Genomic DNA, 25,988 nt, shown 5'->3' with positions numbered 1-25,988 from the left:
CTATACCTGAGGACAGTCCTTGGTGACAGTCAAGGTCTGGAGGACAGTGGCACTTTCCCTGGCCCCCTGGCCAGGGGCCAGCACGTCCCCTACCCGACAAGGTCCCCTGCTGAGTGCTCCCAGCAAAAACATGTACGGATAGCAGTTAAAATCATATTCTCATTTCTGTGGAACTGGCAATGCTAAAAAAATTCTTCTGTTAATGTATGCATGATATAAAAGTGGATTGGGAGGAGGATTTCAGAGACCTGAAAAATACGCACAGAGTAAGGTATGTTTCCAAGCCTTCTTCAAGAAGGAAGTGTTTCTGTTAAAATCAGCACACAGCGGCTGGCTTTCCTCTCATGCATTTGCCATGGAGGCCACGTGCCGGGATCGTTAGGGTCACCTGTGCTGGATCAGGGATCCAGAGATCCACCTTCTGTGGCCGGGAGACGGCGGAAAAGTCACGGAACCTCTGTGTGCCTGGGTTTCCTCTTCAAGCGATTGGGGGCTGTTGGTGACTACTTCTCAGGATGGCCCCAAGGATGAACTGAGATAGGAAATAGCTTGGAGGTGAGGTTACTCCCGGAGGCTGGACTTGCTTCCCGTTTCATATAGAAAACAGAAGCAATCGGAGCCAGCGTCCCCTCCCTCCTCCTGCCCACCTGCCCGAGTGCCCACATGCTCCACCTTCTCCCGCTTCTGTGAGTGGCTCGTCTGGGACTCTGCCAGGGACCCCACATCCTTTTTCCTCCTACCCCCCTCTTTCTCCCACACCCCCCTCGTCTGCATCCAATTGTTCCCACCAACTTACAAACTGTGCTGTTACTTCCCCTTTCCCTTAAAACACCAGCAAACTGGCAAACACGCAAAAGCTGGTCCTTCCGGCCTCCTCACGGCTGGCTCTCCGACCTCCTTCCAGACTCTGCCCACCTACTGGACCAGCCTCTCTGAACAGCAAAGTAAAATCACACACCACTCACTGCACCGCCTTGCCTGCCTCACTCCCTATGCCCTTGACCTGCTCATTCTGCACCCCCCCCACCCCCCCGCCGACTTTGCAGCACCGGCCCCACCCCATTGGAGTGTCAGCTCCACAAGGCGGATGTCGCCAGTTTTGTTGCCTCCTGGGGCAGAGTGTCTGCTCCAAAATACTTGTGGGTGAACTGCCAGTGAGACGGCGCAGGTCTTTATCCGAAGGCTAGTGCTTCGCGGATGCATACGCTTTCCTTTGGTTAAGTGTTGCTTCAGGATGTGCGCGTTCTGGGTCCACCCGGGCCGCTCAGCCTCCCCACCCGCCCCGTCCCCTCCTGTTGGCTCCTCCCGATCCGGATCCAGGTCCTGGCACCACTGTCACCTGAGCCCGAGACCCTAGCGTCCTGAGTCTCCCATATCCAGCCAGGCGGTCGCCAGGCCTTAGCGGGCTCTCCACCTCACGCACCTGGCCTCTCCTCCCTGTCCCTGCAGCTGTCCCTCCTCGTTGATCCCCCTGCGCCTCTCACCCTTCACGCTGCTGCCGAAGTCATTTTTCTAATAGGAGATCTGATGCTCCTACTTCTGTTTCAACTCCCAGCGGTTCAGCCCCCTCGCAGGGCTCCGGCCGCACCAGGTGACCTAGAGTCTCGGCAGGTAGTGGGCTGCTGCTCTCTGGGACCGCAGTTCACTCTGCCTGGAATGCTCGTCCCCTGGTCCCTCGGGACCAGTCACTGCTGGCCATACTTTCAGGTGGGGGCACTCCCGGGGCACCCAGCGTTCAGAGGCACCTCCAACTCTCCCCCCTCAAGCCTCGATTGCTGCACTGCTGTAGTGAGGCTTCCTACTGGACCGCTCCTTTTCCGTGGCCAGTTATCTTTGTTCCCCTCAGGCCTTGCTTGGGGGAAGCTTGGCGAGCCGGTCACCCTCGGCTCAATGAAGGAATGACAGGGAGGGGCCTGCTTTGTTGGGAAGTCCCACATCCTGTCATTCACTGAGACATTTCCAAGCGGGGGCGGGGGGGGGTAACTGCTGGGGGCGAAAATCTATTATTGGACGAGAAGGGAGCCTGAGGCTATGGGTTCTTCGGAGTTTGATCTGTAAACACAGACACGTGAGGAAGGGAAAATTAACCATGAAATTGAAGACATCTGCCAACTTAACTTGAGTCAGATAGGAAAGGCTGAGGGGTAGGCGGGGAAGGATGGGGGTCCCGCAGGAGTGTCCACAGCTGACGAATCTTAGGAGGCCTGCCCCGAGCCCACTTTTCCTCGCTCCTTGGTGAGGCTTGGGGTCGTGCCCCAGTTTTCCCTAGGGCGGGGGGGGGGGGCGCGGTCTTGATTTTGGCTGCTCTCACCCTGTGGTTGGTCAGAGCTCACAGCTGCCCCTTGGAGTGCAGGGCCTCCCCACCGTAGACAGGACCTCTGCTGGCCGGAAGTCCTTGGCCACTCGGGGCCAGCCTCCATGCTGGACCTGGCTCTCCCCCACCAGTGCCAGCGAGGCCCTTACCCGGTCGCCCCTCCTCCCTTCCCACCGGATTGTTGGGCTACACTTGCGATAAAGAATCTCGATGGTCTCTTAAGAGAAATTAAAAATGAGGCGGGGTCTGAGAGTTGTCCCCGAGCTAGATCAAAGTGCGGGTCACGTGAGAAAGGCTGGGAAACCCCAAACGCTGCAGAAGGCCCGGGAGGGGTGCAGGGGAGCTACAGGGTGTCAGGGCCTGAAGCTCACACATGTGTTTGTTTAAAGTTTTATTACAAAACCATTAAGCTCTTAGCATGTGACATAGTGCTTCCGTGAGGGCGTGGGACTGAGCGGCCTTGGTGGTACAGTCTAGGTCACTCCCCTCTTCGGAGCCGTCTCCGGACTGTGGACCAGGGGTCAGTACTTCCTTGGGTTGCCGTGAAGATTACCGAACCGAGGAGCAACAGTGGGACAGAACCTGCCACACAGCGGTGCCCGATATTTAGGGTTTGTTCCCAACAGGGGAGTTAATTTGTAATCAGTGGCCACAACCCCTATAAATTACCGAATTTAGTTTGTCAAAAAGAAAACCGAGGAATTGAACGCCAACTGAGCACGAGCAGGCACGATTCACAGGGTCGCTCAGAATGCGGAGGCCCCGGCCCCTCTGTCCGGGGCGGTGACAACCAGGGGGCGGCCTGGGGACTTGTCCGGCCAAGCACCTCCTCCGGGCCGCCCCTGCCCCCCAGGCCTCAGCCCTCCTCAGTGGTGGGTGGGCTCGGGCCCCCGAGGCCCAGCGGGCCAGGAGCGCCGGGAGGGACAGGTCTACAGGCCATAAGGTCACGCCCCTAGTGCGGCGTCTCTGGGTCGGCGTGGGGGCGGGGGCTCTCCTCGCTGTGTGAGGTCTGGGGTCGCGGATGCCGGATGGGGACGCCCGGACTGGAGGCCCGCGGGGCGGCTGAGAGCGGGCGCGGCTCCTTTAAGACGCCGCCGGCCCCGCCCCGCCCCACCCCCCCGCGGGAGCCGCGCCACGTGACCCGGGTCTTGTGACCGGCGGGGGGAGGCGCGGGGGGAAGCCCGCGGCACCCGCCTCCAGGGGGCCCAGCCCCACCGCCGCCACCGCCGCCGCCGCCGCCCGCGAGGAGCGGGGCCCGCCGCCGGGCGTCCCCGCGAGTCCGAGTCGGAGCGGAGTCAGAGCGCGAGCGGGAGCCGGGCCGGGCGCGGTGGGCGCCGCCCGCCATGGACCACAAGCCCCTGCTGCAGGAGCGGCCGCCCGCCTACAACCTGGAGGCCGGCCAGGGCGACTTCGCGTGCGGCCCGCACGGCTACGGCGCCATCCCCGCCGCCGCCCCGCCGCCGCCCTACCCCTACCTCGTCACAGGTGGGCCCGGGGCCCGGGGAGCGGGGTGGGGGTCGTCCCGGGACTGGAGCTGGCCGAGCGGGCGGGGCCCGGGGCCCCGGGAGCAAACTTTGGGCGGAGTTCTGTGGCGACCTTTAACCCCGAAACCAACTTTTCTCCGGACGCGGCAGGGGCGCGGCCGAGGGGAGACCCGGTGGTGGGCAGTCTCCGCTCGGCGAACCTGATGTCGGGACCCCGAGTCTGGGTGTCGCCCGAGGGCCCTCAGCCCACCTGCGCGGTCGCGCGCGCCCGGCTCGCCCTTCCCGGGAAGCATTATTATCTCTCTGCAAATTAACTTTATTAACGAGATGCTGTCTGCAAGTTAACACCTGATAAAGCCCGTAGTAGGCACTTAGTGGACGCTGTTGTCTTGATTTTGAAAAGGATGCGAGTTTTTGGTGGGGAGTGGGGAAGGGCAGGAGAAGTAGATCTCTGACTCCCCGCGTTTTCCTGCCTGTTCCCTTCTGATGTGCTTTCCTGCCCACAGGGTTACCCACGCACCACCCCAGGGTCTACAGCATCCACAGCCGAAATGTCACCCGGTACCCTGCCAATTCCATCGTTGTCGTTGGAGGCTGCCCTGTCTGCAGGTATGTCACGGGCCTGGGGGCCCCAAAAACCTCTAAGAACACACTTACTGAAACTCATAAAACCAGGATCGTTTGGAGACACGGTCAGTCTTGGGACAGGCTGCTCACTGGGGTATGGGAGAGAATGGGTTCAGTGGTCCTTGGGTCCACGCACCTTTCATGGGGCAGAGGGAGCTGGGTTCTCTTTCCTGGGGGAGTTATGTGCTTTGGTGGCCATTGAATCCCGAGTGGGTGGGATGAAGAAATGGTAGCAGTTGGACTGGCAGCCTCTTATCTCCGATTCTGGGAGCTGCAAGTTTGCTCTGCGGTTGGTTCTTGAAGGTGGCAGAAGGTTCTCTTCTCCTGGGAGGGTCAGTTTGAAGTGCGTGGGCAGGAGAGCCCTGACTCAGGTGGCCCGTGTTGGAGGAGCTGGAAGGCCAGGGGGCCAGGGGAGCGGCCGCTGTCAGGGCTGCTTCATGCCATCAGGGCCCTTACCTGCATAAGGGCAGCAACGCCGAGGTTCTTTGGGGTGGGAGCGATATTTCAGATTCTCAACCTTGAGCCTCCAGAATTTTCTGTTTTTGTAGGGCCTGAGAAGCAGCTATTATGTGCTTGTTCTGTGTGGGTCTTGAGGATTCAAATTCAGATAAGATTTGGTTCTTGCCCTTGGTGAATTCGACTGCATGGATAATTTAGAAAGTCAGGGCAGACTTGGCAAGGACTGGGCTTTCAGCCTGGGTGGGGAGGTGGGTGGCGGAGGAAGTTGGAGTTCGTGAGATGGAACTGAGAAGCCGTGGCTTACACTTAGGCTTAATTTCAAAAGCGTATCAGGGATGCCCAGAGTGGAGTCGAAGGGAAGTTAACAGTTTGAGTCACAAGGGTCAATTGTGTGGGGAGACAAGGGCCTGGGAAGAGGGGGAACGTCCGGAAGTGGGGGCAGGAGGCTGGACCCGCGAAACCAACTGTGAGTTTACTAAAGGGGTTGTGGGCAGGGGAGAGCCCTCTGGGTTGCATGCTGGCCAGGTGGACCTTGATATGCAAACCCTAAGCAGGTGTCTTTTCGGACACATCTGGTGATACTCTAGCCTTTGGAGAATGTGAAGGGGGAGGGGAGACAACTGGCTGCCTCCGGAGAGGAGCTCTCTGCACCCTGCACTGGGCACCTGTGGGCGGCAGAGTTCTTGGGGTTGGGGGCATGTGGGTGGGCTTGGAGATGGGGGGCACGGTCTGGGAGGCTGGTCCCTTGCAGAGAGAGCCATTGGGAATCCTTTTGGAAAGTTGCACAGAGAGGTGGGCTACGGGAAACCCGCTGTGCTTGGCTTTGAGGCTGGTTCAGGGTGCCCAGAGCCTTGCTGTGTGCACGGCCCTTCTGTCCCCAAGGAGCCTAGCTGGGCGATTCCAAGGGCCTGTTTCTGGGCGGGAGGGGTTCCGAGCAATATCCTAAGTGTAAGGAGGGGTTTCAGGCTGGCAGCTGAGGAGGCGCCGCACCTGGAGCAGAGCCCTCTGGCTGGGGTTTCAGCGTCTCCCCGCAGGGCCCAGCCTGCCAGACGAGCTGGGCTCAGATCCTGGCCTTGCCAGCTGCCAGCTGGGCCCGTTTCCCCATCTGGGAGATGGGGTGTCTGATGGGATGGTCCAAGGCTCTTGCTGGCCCAAGGCCCTGAGCGTGGGGGAGGGGAGACCAGCAGTGGAGTTTACGGGCACGGATCCCCCAGGGTTGTGAGCTTCCAGGCTGCTGCAGGACGGGGAGCATTTCCCCTGATCCCTCCCTTTCCCTGGGGTGGGAGCGGTCACAGTGGAGGCCCCGGCTTCTGCCCTCAGCCCCCAAAGTGCAGAATGTGGGTCACCATCTCTCTGCTCTTCTGAGGAGGGGCTTGGGCTCAGGGCTGCTCTAAGGCTGAGGGAGGGCGCCTGCACCGGAACAAGTTTCTTCCCTTCTGTCGGGATCGCTGGCCTCCCGGCCTCTGGGTGGTGGGCACAGCAGTGGGGAGCAGGTGCTCTGAGAACAAGTTTGGGGGCCCGGGTTGGGAGCACACACTCTGACGCCCTCCAAGGCGTGTCCTCCATGGGCCCTTCTGTCAGCTTGAGGACAGATGCCGGCGGTTAGGGCCCTCCCGGCGCTTGGGCTCTTACACAGGGGTGTCCCGGTCCCCTGCCTGCAGTGCCCTCTGCTGCCGGAGTGGGCCGGGGGCCCGGGGAGGTGGGCAGCAGGAAGCAGGGGAAGGCCGGGTGCTTCCAAGGAAGCTCCGCGGTGGTTTGGGGAGAGGGTGCCTAGTCCCTGGGGACAGCCGGTGTGGCCCCTGTCCAGTGTCATAGGGTTGGGAGACAGGCGGCTTCTCATGTGACCACACTTCCTTCCTTCCCAGCCAGCCTGCCAGGCTCCGTCCCTCCCTGGGAGCTTGGCAGGAGTTTGCCGAAGTCACACGTCTGTGATTCCCTCTGAGTGAGGCCTGGCGTCAGAGGCCTGTGCCACTTGTCACTTTGCCACCGTCTGAGCTTTCCCTTAAGCAGCCTGACCCCATCTTCTCTGTTTAGGCGCTATGAGAGCATTTCTTTCTACCCTTGCAGACAGCATGAGCCTCACCCCACCCCTGCCCACCCGCGGCCCCTGTGGACTGAGCACCGCCTTGGCTGGTGGGGCTTTGGCCAGGCCTCGGGCCTCTCTGAAACTGTCCTCCTCTGGGGCGTGGGCTGTCCCTGGATGAGGCCACCTCGAGTCTGGGGGCCCGGGGCTGCAGTGGGAGGGCCTGTGCAGAGGGCGCTGGGCAGCGCGGGTCGGAGGCTGGAAGGCACGTCGAGGCGTGGGGCCTGGCTGCACCCAGCTCCCAGCTGGGCGTCCGGTCTTGGGGGTGACCAAAGAGGTAGGAGGGAATCCAGGAACGGCTGGGGTTTTGGAAGCCAAGACGGGCTCAAGGAACAGCTGTGGAGGTCAGGTGTTGCCCAGAGGTCAGGACAGTGATGAGGCTGGGGCTCCGGCCTCGCCCCTGGGAGCGGGCTCTCCCCGGCCCAAGCACTGATGAGCCGGCCCCGGCTCCCGGGCTGCCGCGGGCAGGGCGTGCCGACCGTGGGGGCCTGGGAGTGCTCGGGGCCTCTCTGTCCAGCTGTGCCTGGACTGAGCCTGGGGTCCGGGGAGCCCCGGGAGCCCCAGGCAGGCCTTGCCACCTTGCAGGCCCTCCCTCAGCATTTGTTCTGCTTGGGGAGGCTCTGGGCTACCCAGCCGCAGGCTTGCTCAGAAGCGCCCCTGGAGTGGCCGGCGGCTCCCTGCCCCCATGGGACCCTGGGACAGCTGGGGGCGAGGTATGACCTGGTCTCTGGAGGGGGCTGGCCAGGTGCTGTGGGGCATCATGCCCCACCCCTGCCTGTCCGCAGGCTCGTGGCCACCTGCACGAAGCCCTCTGCTCCCCTCTCCCGGCTTGTCTGGGGTGGTTCTGCGGCAGATCCTGACCTGAGGCCTTGTGCTGGGAGCAGTGGTGGCACTAACCGGGGGGGCTCAGAGGGTAGGGAGGCCCTGGGCTGGGGTCTGGATTGTTCCCAGCCAGGCCACTCGCTGCCTGAACAAGGCTCCGGGCTCCAGCTTCGTGTAAGGGGGACGCGATGGGACGGGGAGGACGCTGTGAGGAAACGGGGGGTGGTGAGGATGGGATGGGACGTGTGTGTTGCAGGGTCTCCGCCGCGCTCGTCCTGGGGCCCCACCCAGCCCAGCTCCCTGAGCAGATGGGTGTCAGTGGAATCGAGTGATCACTCTCCCCGTAAGGTCAGAGTCCCTTAAGGAAGTGTTTTCAGAATCAGTTCCCAGGTTTCTCCAGTTTCCGCATCCTCCCCACCCCCGTTTCTCAGGAATGGGGGAGGGGCCTTTTAACCCGCCGCTGAGGCCGCTTGCTCAGTTTGGATTCTGAGCCAGTGGATGAAGAGATGAAGCTCAGTCTGAAACGGTGAGGGCTTTTGAGGGGCTTGGAGAGAAAGAGAGGCCACGCCACTTAGGAGAGGCTGGCAGGACGGGCAGGGGGTCCCCTCCCTCCTACGTGGCCCCAGAGGGACAGGTTTGCTCTGCAGCCTGCTGTTGCTGCGTCAGGACTGGCCTAGAGACCAGGTTGTGTTCTCAGTTCAGAAGATTTTGGATTTTTAAAAACAGTAAATCATGCACTGCTTTTGAGGTTTGGGCAGCACCCATGGTCAAATATTAACATTTCTGCAGCAAGACACAAATATTCCCATTAAGGGGACACATTAAGACTATAAATGGCCACACATCAGTTCAGGTCACATGTGGCTGCCAGCTGGGTTTGTTACAAACTTATAAAAAAGTTCTGCGTTCAGAGCTTTCGGCATTTGGAATTGTGGGTAAGAGGTGTGGACTGCGATGCGGGTAGCAGGTCCCTTGGGCTGGGAAGCCACGTTGGCGGGTCGGGCCGTGGTTCTTCATGGAAGGTCTGAGTGTGGAGCAGACCTGCTAGCAGGGCCCGGATTCTGCCCACCTCCCTGGCCGCTGAAGGGAGACGGCCTGGCTCTGCCGACTTCTTGGGGTGGGCTGGAGGTGAACGGGGGAGAGGGCGTGGGGTCTCATCCCATCAAACCCGGACTCCTGACTGAGGGTGTTGGAAAGGGGAGGCCCAAGCTGCCTGCTTTGCTCTGGCTTGAGTGAGTGATGGATCTGGACAGAAAGCACTGCAGGTTTGTGGAATGAGGGAGCGTGTTCCTCCTGCCTGGGGTGCCGGGCCTCCCCCGGCTGGTGTGACTGCTGCTGGGAAGCTGTGCTTACGCGGGGCCAGTCCACTGGCCTCATGGTGGGGAGGGCCCGGATGAGGGTGACCAGCCCTCCTGGGCTTCCTCTAGCTTTAGACAGTGTTGACCAGGGTCTGGGGTCTGGGTGGAGAATTAGGGAAGAGGCAGATGGGGGGCTGTTGCTGTTTGACCCCTGACCCCAGAGGACAGGAACAAGTCGCAGACGGGCCAGTTCACGTGGGCGCGGGCACCAGGCAGCCCAGGGCAAGCCCCCGCCCCTCCACTGTGGGGAGATGGCTGCCACTCGGAGGGCTTCTCCAGCCAGGGGGCGCTGGGTGCCCTCGCAGCAGGGCAGGACCCCGCCTGGCCCTAGCCTCCTCCTGGGATCTCCTGGAGCCTTTGAGTGGACACCCTGGGTTCTAAGCTCTGCCTCTGAACAGCCTTGATCCTTAAGTGAGAGAGTACGGAGCGTCTGGTAGTCACTCTTCTCAGGCCTCAGTGGCCCCTGGAGGGGACACGAGGCACCCTGGTGGCTCAGAAGGTTCTCAGCTGGTGCAGGTGACACAGCTGTGAGGCCTAGTTCAACTCTGTCCTGTGCTTCTCCTCCCTTGGACATTCTAACCGAATGTGCAAACCGGTGTGAGTCTGGGGATTTCAGCTGTAGGTGGAACCTGGTTCGGTGCCTGGAGGAAGCAGGGAGTTGGGGCCATGGCTCCCTGAGTGGTCCCAGGCTGTCTGGCCGCCTCCAGTTATTCTCGGGTGGCCTGATTAGTACCAGTAGGTGTAGGAGCTGTCAGCAGCGACTGCATAGAGCAGGCGTGTTCTGGGCCCGGGGCAGCCTGTCACGGCCTCCTTTGTGTGGAGCCACAGGTGGTGGTTCAGGGCCTTTTGGAAGCCCCCGCTCCCTACTTCGGCCGCGTGGCCTCGGGTGCTCTCTCAGCACGTTCTTCTGCCACCCGGTCTGAGAGGGCCTCAAAGCTGGGGCAGGTGGGGTCTGGGCGGGCACGGGGCACAGCGTGGTGACCCGACAGCCTGTGTTGTACTGTCTGTGCCGGAAATGGCGGCCCTGCTGACAGATGCTGGCCAGCTGATGCGCTTTCCCTTGGGGCGGGCCTGGCCTGTGGGCGGCGTCCGTGAGCCTGGGCTCAGCAGGTGTCTCCGCTGCAGGGCTGCTCAGAGCCTTTCCTCAACTAGGGGCGTGAGGCAGGTCCCCAAGACCCCCCCCCCCCCCCCGCCCTTGGTCTCTCTGCAGTGCTCCCAGGGCTTCCAGTGGCCAGGCCCGCTGGGAGGTGCTGCGGGAGTGGAGTGTCCACTGCGTGCTTTTCTCTGGGGCAGGGCTTGGAGTCGGTGTCCTGGCTGAGCTGCCCCTCGCTGGGCCCCCACAGCCCTGTTTGCCCGCCCCGCCCCCCCTCCCGCCGCTGCCCACGCTTGTTGGTTGGGCTGAACCTTCCTCTCCACACAGGCGGCCAGAGGAGGGTCGTGGGCATAAAGGATCCTTACCGTATTTGAGGACAATAAGGTGGCTTCAGGAAGCCCAAGGACCTTGGTGTGTGCGTCGGGGGACAGGCTGGGGTCCCGAGGACGGGGCACTGGTTCTGCGCTGCAGCTGGCGCGGGGCTGGGCCTGCGGGGCCCGAGAGACACGCTTCTGGGGGGTGGGCATCATGGGCGTCACCCGAGGAGCTGAGCACATGGCTCCTACTTCCCCCCTTCGGGGCCTTTGAAAAGGACCCGACCCGGGGTGGAGCCCTCGTGGGCACACAGTGCGGGGATGACCCCTAGCGGTCCCAGGGATTATGTACTGTGCACGTTGAAGGTTATCACGACTTCTTCCAAAGAGGAAGCTTTGAGATTAAATTTCTCAAGATAAGTGACATGGTGTGAACATGGTGTGAACATGGTGTGAACATGGTGTGAACATGGCTGATTGTAGTCTTTCACTAAAGTCTGCTCCCCCCACCGAAACCAATAAAAATCACACAAAATCCAAACTCTGTCACTATTTTCGGAATTTCCCTGTAGGGAATGGGAAAATAAGTCTCAAACTTTTCAACGTTGGGAAAAAAATATCCTAAAGGGATTTGGGTTTCTTGGTTTTGTTCTCAGAGACATAAGAATTTTTATAGAAACCAGCATTTGTCTCTTGTTCCTCATTTTGTAAGAGAAAACATGTGGCAGGTTATATGGCAGCCGGATGTTCTTGCCTTTATCAGTAGGTGCTGGTGCCTCCCAAGCGGCTCTTCTCTCCTCTTCACGTTTTCTGTGCAGCCACCGGTGGCAGCTGGCCGTCCCCTCCACGACCAGCGCCCCAGCTCTGGAGGCGCCTAGGCTTGCGGACGTGGGTGGAGGGTGCCTTGGGGACAGGGGTCCGCTGGGCTGGCAGGCCTTGGGTCTGCGAGGGCCCTAACCCGCGTGCCCCCTCTCTCTCCGCAGGGTCGGGGTTCTGGAGGACTCCTTCACCTTCCTGGGCATCTTCTTGGCCATCGTCTTGTTCCCCTTTGGGTTCATCTGCTGTTTTGCCTTGAGGAAGCGAAGATGCCCCAACTGTGGAGCAAACTTTACTTAAAGGGAACAGCACACCTGGCTTCCCCACACCCAGCTCTCTTTTTCTAATGTAAATGTCGTGTACAATAGCTTCATGGGATTCAGCTTCAGGACTGTTTTGTAAAGGGAGGTGGGTGGACTGGGCGCGGGAGCCACAGGGAGTGTGGCCGCGCACGGCTCCCAGGTCAACAACAGCTCAGTAAGGCACTGCTTTTATTTTTTGCAGTCTTCAGTTTGGGAAAGGTGAGACATACTGCTTTAAATAAATGAGATCCATACCGTTGTTCACCTGGTTTCGCTTATTCAGTGCACACTGCCACTTACAGAAACCTGCCACTTACAGAAATCAAGTTTTGTTACGAAAACTTCAAACATATACAAAATAGAGAAGAGCGTTACCTCTCCTAAGTCAGCTTCAACATTATCCAGTTCACACCGACCTTCTGTTATTCCTCATTAGGCATTTACAGCTCAAAAACTGTGCTTGTTTTCAAGTTTGTATTATTATAATGAAACCTAATACCTTGACATTTACAGAGCACGCACCCCAGTGCCCAGGACCTAAGGCAAGGCCTCCCGTGCTGTGTGACGCAGGTAAGTGACGGCTGTCGTCCCTTCTGTGGAGGTGTAGAGGGTCTGGGTGAGCCAGGTGCGCCTGCAAGTGGCATCTGATAATCCCAGGACCTGTGCCATCCCTGTAACCAGAAGACCCCCCAGCAGCAGAGCTCTGGGGGCCGGGGCCACGGTGTGACACCCCCTCCCCTTTTTCCCTTAATTAACAAGCCTCTACACCTCACTCCCTCCACACTGTTGAAAATAAAGGGCTTCTGAACCCTACTCTTATTAAACGGTGAGAGCAGCAATGGGCCATGTGACTAATTTGATTGTGTTTTCTTGGCTGGTGGAAGGGTCTGCTCTCAAAAGACAAGTGTGCTGCTTGACAGAGGCCCTTAGCCTGCGGGTCCTGGGAGCCCTCACACAGTCCCAGACCCCCACCACCAAGCGGTCATAGCCGACCAGCCAGGAGGAAGACAGGACCAAGAACCCAAAGCGTCACACGCTTACACTGGTTTACCTGCATTTGACCTTGACCAATTTCAAGCTTATAGAAAAACAATATTCATGGCAAAGCCAAAAGCTGTGGTCAGCAACAAGCCCCCCTCCCCTGCTCCCATACAGTGGATGGCCTGTGTGTGAGTTTTCCTCCTCCAAATTGGGCGTAGTCCCTGACAGCCAGGGATAAACCCTGCCACTGGCTCTGCCTTGCCGCGCCGCTGCAGAAGCCCAGGTTCCGGGTATGCTGGCGTGGGGCTCAGCCGAGGTGCAGCCTCCCGCTACCCTCCCCCGGCTCCCAGAGGTCCTCCTGGCTTCAGCAGTGCTGTTTGCAGTTTCAGCACCTGACTGAAAAGTGGAGAAACTTGCACCCCAACAGGTTTCAGAGTAAATCAGTGATGGAGGCAGCTTTGGTCAACTAGCTTAGTGAGAGGAGCCTGGGTTTCTACGTGTGGAGTCCCCAGATGCATGTGTTATTACCCTGTGAGCCAGGCCCGCATGTGGCATGGCCTGGCATGTTTTCATTGGTATCCCAGTTGGTAACTCAGAACGCCGAATTCAGTACCTCTTAGAAAGTATTCAAGTGCTAATATCATGGCTGTGATAGGAGAATTCTCAGTGCTCTTAGCGCTGTGTCTAAATCACGAGAACTTGCGGGATGCTTCATCTTGGGTAGGGCTGCATTTGACTTAAGCAAACATTTAGAAGTTTTTAAGTTAAAAAGTTAAATTTTATACAATATTCTCATAATTTATATTGCTTAAGGTTATTTGCATGCTGGGATGCAAATCTACACAGTGATTTCTTTAAACATCGTAATGCTATTTAAGAGCACATGCTTTATAAAATAAAACTGTGATCTTATCTGCGTTCAGGTGCAGAAAGCCAGTCACAGAAGCGTCAACTATCCCTTATTCTGGCTATTAAAAAAAAATCATAGAATATTAAAAGAAAATGATACAATAGGATTGGAACCAAATTTACAGTACTTGAAAATTTACAGTTCTTGAACAGAATAGGAAGAAAATACTTTAAATGATTGAGTTGTATCTAAACTATGATGTAGTTACCTTAAAGACAGAAATATGTAAACCCAGCTATGTTAAATTAGAAAATGCACTGATTTGCTCGAGTGGAATACATGTAAAATCAGGCACCCTCCGGTGAAGCTTTACAACAGGACAGCACTTATCACAAACGTATACCTATCATTTCCCAAGCGAGAACCGAACGGGGAACCAGAAGAATCTGGGGCCACCTTTTCATCGAATGACTGGTGCTGAGCGATCATTTGTCACTGTTGGTCGGAGTTTCACAGTAGCAAAGGGATTTTCTCTGCTGGGGAGGCGGGGGGAGAAAAAAATTGTAAGACAGGGATTTGGTTCAGAAAAAGAGCTAATAACTCTTGCTCTTGTTCTGTAAAATTATATAGCTTATATAAATCCCAGACATTTTCTGAACATGAAAGTTTTGTTCTGTGACAGTTCTCTCCATGCGCCCATTATAAGCTGCTAATTGTTTCGTTTTGGCTACAGTGAGAAAGGCCTCAGGCCTGGGGGTCCTCTGGGAGCGGGGCCTGGAGGGCCTGCCCAGCATCTGCCCTGATCCAGAAGGGAGTTCCCCTGGCCTCGTGTTGCGTTTGGCACTTAATAATGCAGCCGCTGTCCTAGAAGGCTCTCCCACCACCACCTTCCCGCCCCACACAGGACTGCAGAGAGGTACGCTGCCCTCTGTCTGAAATGTTTAAAGCTCTGGACAGTTCTGTAATGGGCGGTGGGCTTCCCTGGCGGTCCAGTGGTTAGCACTCCACGCTTTCATTGCTGAGGGCCTCGGTTCTGTCCCTGGTCGGGGAACTGGGATCCTGCAAGCCCAGTTCTCCTAGGCTGACCAAGGGGGAGGGCCCTGGTGGAGGAAAGTAACATACCTGAGAAAAGGAGGCTTTGCAAACCCATTTGCATCATTCTGTGGGAAAGAAAAAGAAGTTTATGGAAGGCTCATGAAATTGGGACATTTTTAATAAGAACTGAAGGTAAAGACATCTAAAGCATAAGGGACTGCTTAAAGCTATGCATGTTTCAAAGTGCCCTGGAGTCTCAATTCATTTGTCTCATTTATCTAAATTCACTCGGAAACGTAAGGGCAAGAACAGAAGACATTCTGAAACACAGTGAGGGACCCTTACAAATGCTGGAACATCTTAGAGGGAAACACAAGGTCTGCTGCTCCCTGCCTGTGGCCTGAATTCACGTGCAAAACTGTAGTGATTAAGGTTGGCTTTTTGGGAGCCCGATCCTGAACGATGCCATGAGAAACAGTAAAAAGAAAACCTTGTTGGGTTTCGCTGCCGTAGACTGGTGCCAACTGCCAAGCAGAGATCTGATCTTGCAGAAGTTCCGTAATTGCGGGAGAGAGAGGACAGAACAGTGCAGGCACTGTCTTTGCCTTCAGGAATTGCCAGAGCCCTCTCGGAGCCCCGGCCTCCAGCTCCCAGGGGCTCGGGGTCTCCCAGTGTGGCCGGGGACCAGGTGATTGTGTGTCCTCTCCTTCATTCCACAAAGAATCTGCTTTAAATCTGCTCTGGCTGTTGTAAGAAATCACTGGCCCAAGCTGGAGGGCTTATTTAGATGGCTGCCCAGGAGAGGGCAGTGCCATGCCATCTGACCAGGGCCACCAGGCCAGCTCCCAGGATGCCCCATGGTCTCAGGGCTTGCAGGCCTCTGAGCTCCTCTCACTTCCCGTTGCCAGTAGCCAGCCTGGGGCTGAAGGCCACGCCTGGAGTAAAAGCCAGGCCAGGGCTCCCTTGGGATGGCCTCTCCTGGGTGCTGGATGTACAGACTCAAGGCAGAAGGGGGCTGGGGGCACCAGGGCTACTTCGCAGACCTGCGCCTGCTGTCTCCGGGCCTCTGGGGACCTCACACCTTGACCTTGAACCTGGGGCCAGTAAGGTCATCCCGAGGGGGAGCCCCAGCACCAGGGGCAGCCAGCCCGATGTCCGGATTCAATGTCTCCCTCTCAGGATTGAAGCACAAAGCAGCTGCCCTGCTCGTTAGCACATCCTAAAAGGGCCTGTCCCCACAGGGCTGCCGGGCTTGCTCAGCAGGCCTCGGGGTGAGCAGTTTCTGATGTAACATTCATGTTACAAGATGAGTAAGGGCTAACTTATGATTTATTTTAAAAATACCCCAGAATGCCTGTTGTGCAGTCCCACACATGCTCAGGGTGCTGGCATTAACCTGCTGCCCAGAGCAGGTGCCCCCAGGCTGGGGAGGCTGAGTCCAGGCTGTGACTGTGGCTCAGGGGGAGGCCGGCTGCGTCCTCCCGGCCTGGAAGGCCCACGTCCTGCCAAGCTGGACTCCCCGGATGCGGCCTCCGCAGGGCATGTAACAGAAACCACCTTCCTGCCTGTCCTTGGGGCAGGACACTGTCCCCCTCCCCTGTGTGTCCTCAACTTGAGGAGTGCCCCCGCTGCCCTCAAGGCAGAAACCTTGGAGCCTGACTGAACTCTGAAACGAGCTTAGCCATGGTTTCACAGGCTGTGTTATCTGGGTGACACGACATGGTGAGAGAAACAAACACTGGAGGAGATGCGCTGAAGTCCAGCCCTGGCGGTAAAGTGGCAAGAAGTAACAACTTGTGCTATGAGGAAAGAGAGCAAAATGACTCCTAAGACGGCAGCCCGAAGCTACCGGGCCCTGGCACATGCCCCAGCGAGCCCACTCCTGGTTGGTACAAGCAGCATGCGTGCACATTAGTACTGAGACACCCGCTAGGATGCACGGGGCAGCCCTATCCCAACAACAGGAGAGATGTCAGGCAAAACGTTCTCTGACATAAATTGTAGCAATGTTTTCTTAGGTCAGTTTCCCAAGGGAATAGAAATAAAAGCAAACATAAACAAATGGGACCTAATCAAACTTACAAGCTTTTGCACAGCAAAGGAAACCATAAACAAAACGAAAAGACAACCTACAGACTGGGAGAAAATCTTGGCAAACTATGTGACCGACAAAGGCTTAGTTTCCAAAATATACGAATAGCTCATAACAGCTCAATAACAAAAAAACATTCCAATCCAAAAATGGACAGAAGGCTTAGACATTTCTCCAAAGAAGACATACAGATGGCCAACAGGCACATAAAAAGATGCTCAACATTGCTAATTATTAGAAAAATGTAAATCAAAACAACAGTGAGTTTCCACCCTCACACTGGTTAGAATGGCCATTATTAAAAAGTCCACAAATAACAAATGCTGGAGAGGGTGTGGAGAAAAGGGAACCCTCCTACACTGTTGGTGGGAATGTAAATTGGTGCAGCCACTATGGAGAACAGCATGGAGGTTCCTTAAAAAACTAAAAATAGAATTGCCATATGAATCAGCAATTCCACTCCTGGGCAGATATCTGGACAAAGCTCTAATTCAAAAAGATAAATGCACCCCAACGTTCATAGCAGCACTATTTACAATAACCAATACACAGAAACAACCTAAAGTGTCCATCAACAGATGAATGGATAAAGAAGATGGGGTACATATATACAATGGAATATTACTCAGCCATAAAAGAGTGAAATACTGTCATTTGCAGCAACATGGATGGACCTATGAATTATTGTACTAAGTGAAGGAAGTCAAAAAGAGAAAGACAAAACCAATATGATATCACTTATATGTGGAATCTAAAATATGACATAGGGACTTTCCTGGTGGTCCAGTGGGTAAGATGCCACGCTCCCAATGCAGGGGGCCCGGGTTCGATCCCTGGTTGGGGAACTAGATCCCACATGCATGCAGCAACTAAGATCCCACGTGCCACAACTAAACATGCCACAAAGATCCCACATACTGCAACTAAGATCCGGTGCAGCCAAAATAAATAAATATTTTAAAGAAATAGAATATGACACAAATAACTTATTTACGAAACAAACAGATTCACAGACAGAAAACAAACATGGTTACCAAAGGGGAACACAGGGAGGGATAAATTAGAAGTTTGGGATTAACAGATACACACTACTATACATAAAATAGGTAAACAAGGTTCTACTGTATAGCACAGGGAACTATATTCAGTATCATGTAATGTACTGTAATGAAAAAGAATAGGTTTAAAAAAGAATGCATACATATGTATAACTGAATCACTGTGCTGTACACCTGAAACTAATGCAACGTTGTAAATCAGTTATTCTAACCGGAGGGATGACAGCCTCTGTTGAGACACCAGTGGAACCACAGGAGGACACAGTTCTGTCTACGCAGGGCCAGACCAGACAGGCACCCAGCGTCCAGAAGAGGGCAGTCTGGACTGTGAGATGGGACAGTTGGGGGGACTCCCGGAGGGCCGATAATGCTCCAGTTCCTGATTGGGTGTTGGTTATATGGAGTCACTTTGTGAAAAGTGACTTTTCTTGCACTTTTCTGTATATGGTATTCAATATTTACCAAAAAAAAAATAAGGACCTTTTCAGAAAGGTGTCCTCTTTAACACACCTGCCAGCGAGCTTATTGCCACGGCCGCCCTCCTCCCAGCTCCCTTCTCCTCCGCGAAGGCACCTCCTTTGCCCAGCGAGGAGCCCAGGATCCGCTGGCCTCAGACCTGCCCGCACGGCCCACCCCCCGCCGGCTGAGCCGGGAGCCGCCTGTCCCTCTACTGCCTCCCCGAGCCTGCGGTGAGGGGTTCGGGGTCTCCCCCCACACCCCATCTTGCCCTCCTCTGTCGCCTGGCACACGTTGCCCTGTCCAGGAGCACCGAGGGCTCTGGAGGCCCTTCTTGGTCGTTCTGTGACCCATCTCGGCACAGCTCCTGGCGTGCCCGGGGCACCTCCTCTGTCGCAGTGTGGGCCACACAGCATGCGCTCGGAAGAGCCCCGCCCCGCCCGCCGTCGGGGAGACACCGGTCCTCACTCACCTCTCGGGTTCTGCTCGAGTTCGCAGCACGCGTCCCACCCCCACTTCGCTCAGGCTTCACAGAGCACGACTCCCAGGTGCTGGTCCCTCTGCTGGGCTGCACCCGTGGCCACGGCCTGTCGCGTGTTCTGTGTCCCCTCTTGGCAGCCGGCATGCTTCCCTCCCCACGAGTGGCCAGGCTGCCAGGGGACAGCGGGGCCGGGGAGGCCTGGGGACTGGATGGCGAGACAGCCCACAGGTGGGAACAGGCATGGGACATGCCTGGTGACTTTTCCCGAAAAACCCTAAACCCCAGTCCACCTGGAGGTGGCCCTTGCTGGCTGTCACGGTGTCCGCATCACGCCCCCTCCCCGCCACCCCGGAGTTCTGCCTGGGTGTCTACTGCGTGCCCGTGTGCCTTGAAGATGACGCGGTCCCAGCCTACAGGTCAGCTCAGACCCGCAGCCACAGGCAGACGCACAGAGGTGATGGGACCCGCGGCCCGGCCAAGGCTCTGTTGAGAAGCCTCGCGGGGAGTCCTCCACGCCCCTGGGGACCAAGCCATCCTGCCGACAGCAGGGCCTGAGGGACGGGCCCTAGGGCTTCCTTGGTGCCTGCCCTCCTGCACGGCTGCTTCCTCGGACAGAACGTCCCTTCCTCTCCACCGCCAGCTGGAGAGCAGCTTCGCGTGGCCCACGGTGTGAGCAGCCCTGAGTGACACTGCTTTACGTGTTGTTAACTAACTCAGTCCTCAGCTGCAGGCTGGACTCTCCCAGTTCACAACCTCTGACCCAGTTCAACCCCTTTATTATTTTTTTTAATTTATTTTTGGCTGCATTGGGTCTTAATTGCTGCACACAGGCTTTCTCTAGTGGAGAGCGGAGGCTACTCTTTGTTGCGGTGTGCGGGCTTCTCATTGCAGTGGCTTCTCTTGTTGTGGACCACGGGCTCTTAGGTGCGCGGGCTTCAGCAGTGGCGGCACGCGGGCTCTAGAGTGCAGGCTCAGTAGTTGTGGCACACGGGCTTAGTTGCTCCGCGGCATGTGGGATCTTCCCAGACCAGGGCTCGAACCCGTGTCCCCTGCATTGGCAAGTGGATTCTTAACCACTGCACCATCAGGGAAGCCCAACCCGTTTATTCTTAAATGGGGAACTGAAGCCCAGACGGGGAAAGCCAACTGCTCTGGTCATGGAGCTCTTTCCTGAAACCAACGTGCCCACTCGGTGAGGCGGGGGGTAGGGGTGGGGGGTGGAGGCAGCACCCACTCAGCGCAGCTCCTACAGGTCGCCAGACGCGCTTTGAAATCAAAGTGTGTGGGTTTGAGGGCTTGGTTTCTCAATAGCTATTTAAAGCCCAGTTATCGGATTACTTAAAAGCTACTGCCACTAAGGCAGAGAGCACGTGACCGACCCCCAGCCCCTCGGTACTGAAAAGACGGCATCTCATCTCTTGAGATGGGAAGTCCCAGGGCAGCTGGGTCCACCTCACTGGGTTCAGGAACATTCTCTGGTGGGTGGCTCCCAGGTATACCCTAGGTATCCTGGTGTTTAAACAAAACTCGACGTGTAACTGACAGTATTCTGATGGTTGTGTGTGTGTAAAAACTACATATAAAAGTGTTAGGGGGGGGCCTCCCTGGTGGCGCAGTGATTGAGAGTCCGCCTGCCAATGCAGGGGACACGGGTTCGTGCCCTGGTCCGGGAAGATCCCATGTGCCGCGGAGCGTCTAGGCCCGTGAGCCATGGCCGCTGAGCCTGCGCGTCTGGAGCCTGTGCTCCGCAAGGGAGAGGCCACAACAGTGAGAGGCCCGCGTACCACAACAACAATAAAAAAAAGTGTTAGGCTGCTTTACCAGCTCCCACGGACCCCAAAGTCTGGCTGAGACAGAACATACTTTTCTCCAGTGTTATCAGCTGGTGTAAACAGTTTAGGAAAGATAAATGACCAGCCCAGTTGGGCATAAGAACCTCTGAGATACGAAATTCCAGGGCTGTGTCTCCAGCCCTCAGGGAGGTCCTGGAAGGGCCTCATCGTGGTACCTGCTTCTCGACCATCACCCTCTGGATCAGGTTTCTAAATGAAATCTCGTTCTCTCTTGTGTGATCTGTACCTGGCCGATTGATACAGCAGCCGCTCACTGTATGACTAGATGAAAATACAAATTTAAAATTAAAAACTCAGCTCCTTACAGTTGCACTCTCCACTTTTCAAGTGCTCAGCAGCCCGTGTCCAGTGGCCACTCTGCTGGGCCGCCCAGTTCCGGAACATTTCTGCCTGATCCATAATCTCTCCGGGTTTGTTTACCGACGCACAGATGATTGGATCCTGTGTCTGCTGCCTTTGCAAGAGGCCACGACGACTAGGTGGCCTATTAAAAACAGGCCTTTTCACCTGCTCCCCAGGGGCTCTCTTTGGGGCAGAGCTGGTCCTTCTGTCCGCTCTGCTGTGCTCTTGGACTCCCACTCTGACTTGGTAGCGATGAAACGCGGTAGCTTGTCTAACGGACAGGTTGTAGGCAGCGGAGGCATCTGAGGGTGTACACCGCTGACAGTTGCAGCTTTTTCTTTGGCACTTTGCAGAGGATACTGAAATATTACTTCAAAAGATGAAGCGATAGAAATGGAATACGAATCAGTCATTATACCTCATGATGCGTCTGTGAACGCCCTGTACTTACTTTTGGGTTATTACCGTCTTCAGCCCAAGGTTAGATGCACGTTTACAGACATGGAAAACTGAAAATCGAGAAGAGTCAGGGTGACTGGGTGAGAGGCTCTGAAATGACGGATGGCAGCGCCTCGTTCAGGAAGTGCACGAACCTTGTGGCCTTTGATGATTTTTAAAAGCCAATTAATATTTTCTTGTGGCCTTTATTAATTAGCATTTTCCATTATTCTCCAGATCAGAACATAGTAACCTATTGGTACGTCTTAAACAGCACACAGGTGACGGTGGTACTTGTCTCATCAACGGAGTTCTGATGGAGGGACACCTACATGCTGCTGATCCGTGAGGATGAGAGGGGCGCAGAGGTGCTATTCATGGGCTCACACAGTTCCTGCCACAGGCCTGCAGCTCATCACAGCCCAGGCAGCAGTGCTGGGGCTCGTTAGAAGCATAAATGCTTCTAAGGTGATATGAGAAAATGCTATGATCCCACCATGAGGTTGGGTGCTGGGGAGGGAGGGGAAAATATCTATATATCTAAATATATCAATATTTATCTATATCTCAAAGGAAATATAATGAAATGTTAACAGGAGTTATCCTAGAAGTGAGATTATAAATAGAATTTTCTTTTTAATACTGTTGTATGTTTTCCAAATTTTCTACCCAAACAAAAATTCTCTGGATTATTTTTATGAACAGTGTTATTTTTAGAAGTAGTATTTAAAATGAGATGTAATGATTAGATGTTTTAATTTTTACAAGGAGACCCTGACCAAACTTGGACTTTGCTGTTTAGCCAAAACCTGTAGCTTCGACTGCCCGCCGGATTTAAAAGGAAACCTAATTTCAGCATATGTTTAATGTACCCAGCAAATGGCAACATTTGAGGTGAAAAAATATTAAAACATACTTTTGTTTACTTAAAGCATGGGATGGATAAATATTAATTTAAGAGTTCATCCTTATTTCTGTCTCAAGAGTGGGATAATTTATCAGTTTATTTGCAAAGTAGAATTTTAGATAAAAATTTTACCATAAAGCCATTCCTTAATATAGTAGTCAAATCATAAAATATATAAATACCTCCATGAAAGGCAACTTTTATCTGTTTTTTAATCAAAAGTGGGAAGGGGGTGGTTTCTCAAATTGTAGGTACTTTAACAAACCATAAGTAACTTCGTCTTTAATTAATACAATCATACTTATGGGATGCTGATTATTTTTAATTATTCAGAACCTCCAAAATAAATATTTATATTTTTCTAGTAGTTAAATGTGTAAGAATGTTTTTTCATTCTAATGCTGGCATGTTAAAGATCTAATGTATGTGCTCGTTATATAAATTATCCAAAAAAAAAAAGGCTCCAAATATGTAAACATGAGTAAACCAGACCTGCTCCCAGAGCTGAGACAGAACAGCACTCTCTCCCGTGTAGGTACCAGCAGTTAGTCACTAGCTCTATCAGTTCTTCCCCTTAAGTACTGACAGATCCTGTCGCCCCATCCCCAGCAGTGGACGGGACTCCTACCGTCCCCTCCCTGGATGAACGAATGCTGCCCGGAAGGATGGGAAAGGACGCGGTACAGCTCAGGCGGCCCGGCTCGGGGAGCGTCACCCCTGGCCTGCCCATCCCGCCGCTTCTCCGCCGTTGCCCCAACCGCGCCCAGCCACGCAGACCCCACGACACCGTCTGAAGGCTTTGGGTTTCATCAGAGCTCTTCCTTCAGGACTCGGCTCAAATGCTTGCCTCCAAGAAGCCACTTCTGATGCTTCCCAGGAGCCTGAGCCAGGGCCTTCCCCGCCTCCTGTCACCCTGCACCTTTTCCACAGCCCCAATAAACAGCGCTCACTGGACTCAGTTCCGGGGTTGATTCCTATTTGTTACCCTAGAGCCTAGCCCAGGGCCTGGACTGTAATAAGCTCATCAATAAATGTTCCATGGACGAGTTCCAGTGCGACCCGCAGATGCCCTCTACAAAGTGTACCTTCACGTGCCATGTGATTGGGTTTAAAAAAGTTTCGTTGGTCACAGTAGTCTGATACCATAGAAATGTTTGTTGCCAACGTTATAAATGTGACCTCACTGTAACTATCGACTCTATACCTGTTCCCTTTTACTGCAAGGTTTCACTTACTATTAAGAAAAGTGTTCGTCAACATTCATTATTCTGACATTTGCAAAATCAACGCCAACTAATCGCCATTGGAATCACAGAAGGAGGGCGTTTTCATTACATATTTAGAGTTTTTTTTTTTTTTTTTTTTGTGGTACGCGGGCCTCTCACTGTTGTGGCCTCTCCCGTTGCGGAGCACAGGCTCCGGACGCGCAGGCTCAGCGGCCATGGCTCACGGGCCCAGCCTCTCCACGGCATATGGGATCTTCCCGGACCGGGGCACGAACCCTTGTCCCCTGCATCGGCAGGCGGACTCTCAACCACTGCGCCACCAGGGAAGCCCTGTTTGTAGATTTTTTGACGATAGGCCCCCTATTTCTGTCTTGCAGGCTGGAAGGCCTTTTTCAGTCTTTCATTTTAGTGGCCTTTATTTTTTTATTTCATATAAGAATATTTAAAAGCTCTAGGGCTCCCCTGGTGGTGCAGTGGTTGAGAGTCTGCCTGCTGATGCAGGGGACACGGGTTCGTGCCCCGGTCCGGGAAGATCCCACATGCCACAGAGCGGCTGGGCCCGTGGGCCATGGCCGCTGAGCCTGCGTGTACGCTGTGCTCCGCAACAGGAGAGGCCACAACAGTGACAGGCCTGCGTACCAAAAAAAAAAAAAAAATCTACAAACAATAAATGCTGGAGAGGGTGTGGAGAAAAGGGAACCCTCTTGCACTGTTGGTGGGAATGTAAATTGATACAGCCACTATGGAGAACAGTACGGCGGTTCCTTAAAAAACTAAAAATAGAACTACCACACAACCCAGCAATCCCACTACTGGGCCTATACCCTGAGAAAACCATAATTCAAAAAGAGTCATGTACCACAATGTTCATTGCAGCTCTATTTACAATATCCAGGACATGGAAGCAACCTAACTGTCCATCGACAGATGAATGCTTAAAGAAGGTGTGGCACATATATACAATGGAATATTACTCAGCCATAAAAAGAAACGAAATTGAGTTATTTGTAGTGAGGTGGATGGACCTAGAGTCTGTCATACAGAGTGAAGTAAGTCAGAAAGAGAAAGACAAATACCGTATGCTAACACATATATATGGAATCTAAAAAAAAAAAAGGTTCTGAAGAACCTAGTGGCAGGACAGGAATAAAGACTCAGACACAGAGAATGCACTTGAGGACACGGGGAGGGGGAAGGGTAAGCTGGGATGAAGTGAGAGAGTCGCATGGACATATATACACTACCAAATGTAAAACAGATAGCTAGTGGGAAGCAGCCGCATAGCACAGGGAGATCAGCTCGGTGCTTTGTGACCACCTAGAAGGGTGGGATAGGGAGGGCGGGAGGGAGACGCAAGAGGGAGGGGATATGGGGATATATGTGTACGTATAGCTGATTCATTTTGTATACAGCAGCAGCTAACACAACATTGTAAAGCAATTATACTCCAATAAAGATGTTAAAAAAAAAGAAATAGGGGGCCTGACCGGAGTGTCAGAGCAATGCTGGCCTCACAGAATGAGTTAGGAATTCTCTCCTCTCCACTTTTAAGGAAAGTCTGAGTAGGATTGGTATTCTTTAGACGTTTGATAGAATTCACCAGTGAAGCCATCGGGTTTTGGGCTTTGTCAGGAGACCTTAAGTTACCGGTTCGGTGGGGAGGGGCTTCGGGCGTGGAGCTCTGCCTGGAGGCAGCCCTGGGACCTCGCAGACCAGGATCCCCAGGGTGTGAGCTGAGGACCCCTGCACCTGATCCGGGGGGCAGGGCAGCAGCTTCCACGAGGGCCTGCCACAGAGGAGGCGGCCCCAGGGCAGCCAGGCCACCCTGGGCCTCGGGAGAAACCAGTGTGCTTGAAGCTCTGCTGCCCAGCAAGTGGGAAGGGATAAAAAGGTGGGCACTGCGTGCGGTGCTGCTGCCTAGCTGGTCTCCATGCTTTTCAAGACAGCCTCCCGATACTGACAGTCTATTATGATCCAGCCAACAGAGAGGTTTAAAAATAAAGTTAGAGCTCATTTAAACTGCCAAATGCTTAATAATGAATATCATTACTGACTATATTGATATCTAAAACGAGGATTTTTCAATCTATCCATCCAGTGTGGTAAGAAGTACACCAATGCTTTCTTCATTGAGCTTTATCCACGTGGTAAAAATACTGAAAATTAAAACATGTTATTTTCTAAAATCGGTGCTGTTAGCTAAAATGTGTTTTCATTTGTAATTCCAGTGCTAGCTATGATTTGGGGGCAAGATTCTTCTACCCTAAAAGGCACTATACAGGCAGACCTCATTTTATTGCATTTCACTTGACTGTGCTTCACAGATGCTGCTCTTTTTTTTTCCTTACAAATTGAAGGTCGTGGCAAGGCTATAGGCATCATTTTTCCAATGGCATTTGCTCACTTCATGTCTGCACCACATTTTGGTAATTCTTGCAATATTTCAAGCTTTTCATTATTATTATAGTCACAGTTATCTGTGATCAGTGGTCTTTGGTGTCACTACTACGACTCACTGAAGGCTCCGATGATGGTTAGCATTTTTTATCAATAAAGTATTTTTAAATTGAGGCTTTTTGAGACATAATGCTATTACA

At 54.4% G+C, this 25,988-nt stretch overlaps 2 protein-coding genes and 1 long non-coding RNA gene across 8 annotated transcripts in view; 2 read left to right on the top strand and 1 right to left on the bottom strand.

The window, feature by feature from the left end:
• Positions 1–3,478: 3,478 nt before the first annotated feature.
• On the top strand, positions 3,479–11,931 carry BRI3 (brain protein I3). Its single transcript, XM_004268926.3, has 3 exons — positions 3,479–3,799; positions 4,305–4,407; positions 11,538–11,931. The coding sequence occupies exons 1-3, from the start codon at positions 3,658–3,660 to the stop codon at positions 11,668–11,670; spliced, it is 378 nt and encodes a 125-aa protein (XP_004268974.1). The 5' UTR covers positions 3,479–3,657; the 3' UTR covers positions 11,671–11,931.
• BAIAP2L1 (BAR/IMD domain containing adaptor protein 2 like 1) overlaps positions 11,845–25,988 on the bottom strand; it is a 161,970-nt gene continuing 147,826 nt past the window's right edge. For 3 of the 5 annotated variants that reach the window (XM_049699274.1, XM_033426610.2, XM_033426615.2), the window contains 2 exons: positions 14,626–14,663; positions 11,845–14,039 (listed from right to left, as the gene is read on the bottom strand). In XM_049699274.1, the coding sequence (XP_049555231.1) occupies positions 13,964–14,039; positions 14,626–14,663 (114 nt within the window). In that variant the 3' untranslated portion in view covers positions 11,845–13,963. The remainder of the gene's footprint in view (positions 14,040–14,625; positions 14,664–25,988) is intronic. The other 2 variants (XM_033426611.2, XM_033426616.2) reach the window with 1 other exon arrangement.
• LOC117200963 (uncharacterized) lies at positions 14,237–24,872 on the top strand. 2 transcript variants are annotated; one of them, XR_007472157.1, is made up of 3 exons: positions 14,237–14,419; positions 17,891–22,152; positions 22,775–24,872. It is a non-coding gene; the product is annotated as an uncharacterized LOC117200963 (long non-coding RNA). The 2 variants fall into 2 exon arrangements; XR_007472158.1 differs by lacking the exon at positions 22,775–24,872 and having other exon boundaries at positions 21,496–22,532.

The sequence above is a fragment of the Orcinus orca genome, chromosome 16, assembly GCF_937001465.1.
Source record: "Orcinus orca chromosome 16, mOrcOrc1.1, whole genome shotgun sequence".
Taxonomy (NCBI): domain Eukaryota; kingdom Metazoa; phylum Chordata; class Mammalia; order Artiodactyla; family Delphinidae; genus Orcinus; species Orcinus orca.
The sequence above is the reverse complement of the archived record's forward strand: the minus strand, read 5'-3'. Positions and strand labels throughout refer to the sequence as shown.

Coding starts and splice junctions, on each gene's coding strand:
- BRI3 (XM_004268926.3), top strand. CDS start 3,658: ATGGACCACAAGCCCCTGCTGCAGGAGCGGCCGCCCGCCTACAACCTG. Junction 3,800..4,304: donor CTACCCCTACCTCGTCACAG/GTGGGCCCGGGG, acceptor TCCTGCCCACAG/GGTTACCCACGCACCACCCC. Junction 4,408..11,537: donor GGAGGCTGCCCTGTCTGCAG/GTATGTCACGGG, acceptor CTCTCTCCGCAG/GGTCGGGGTTCTGGAGGACT.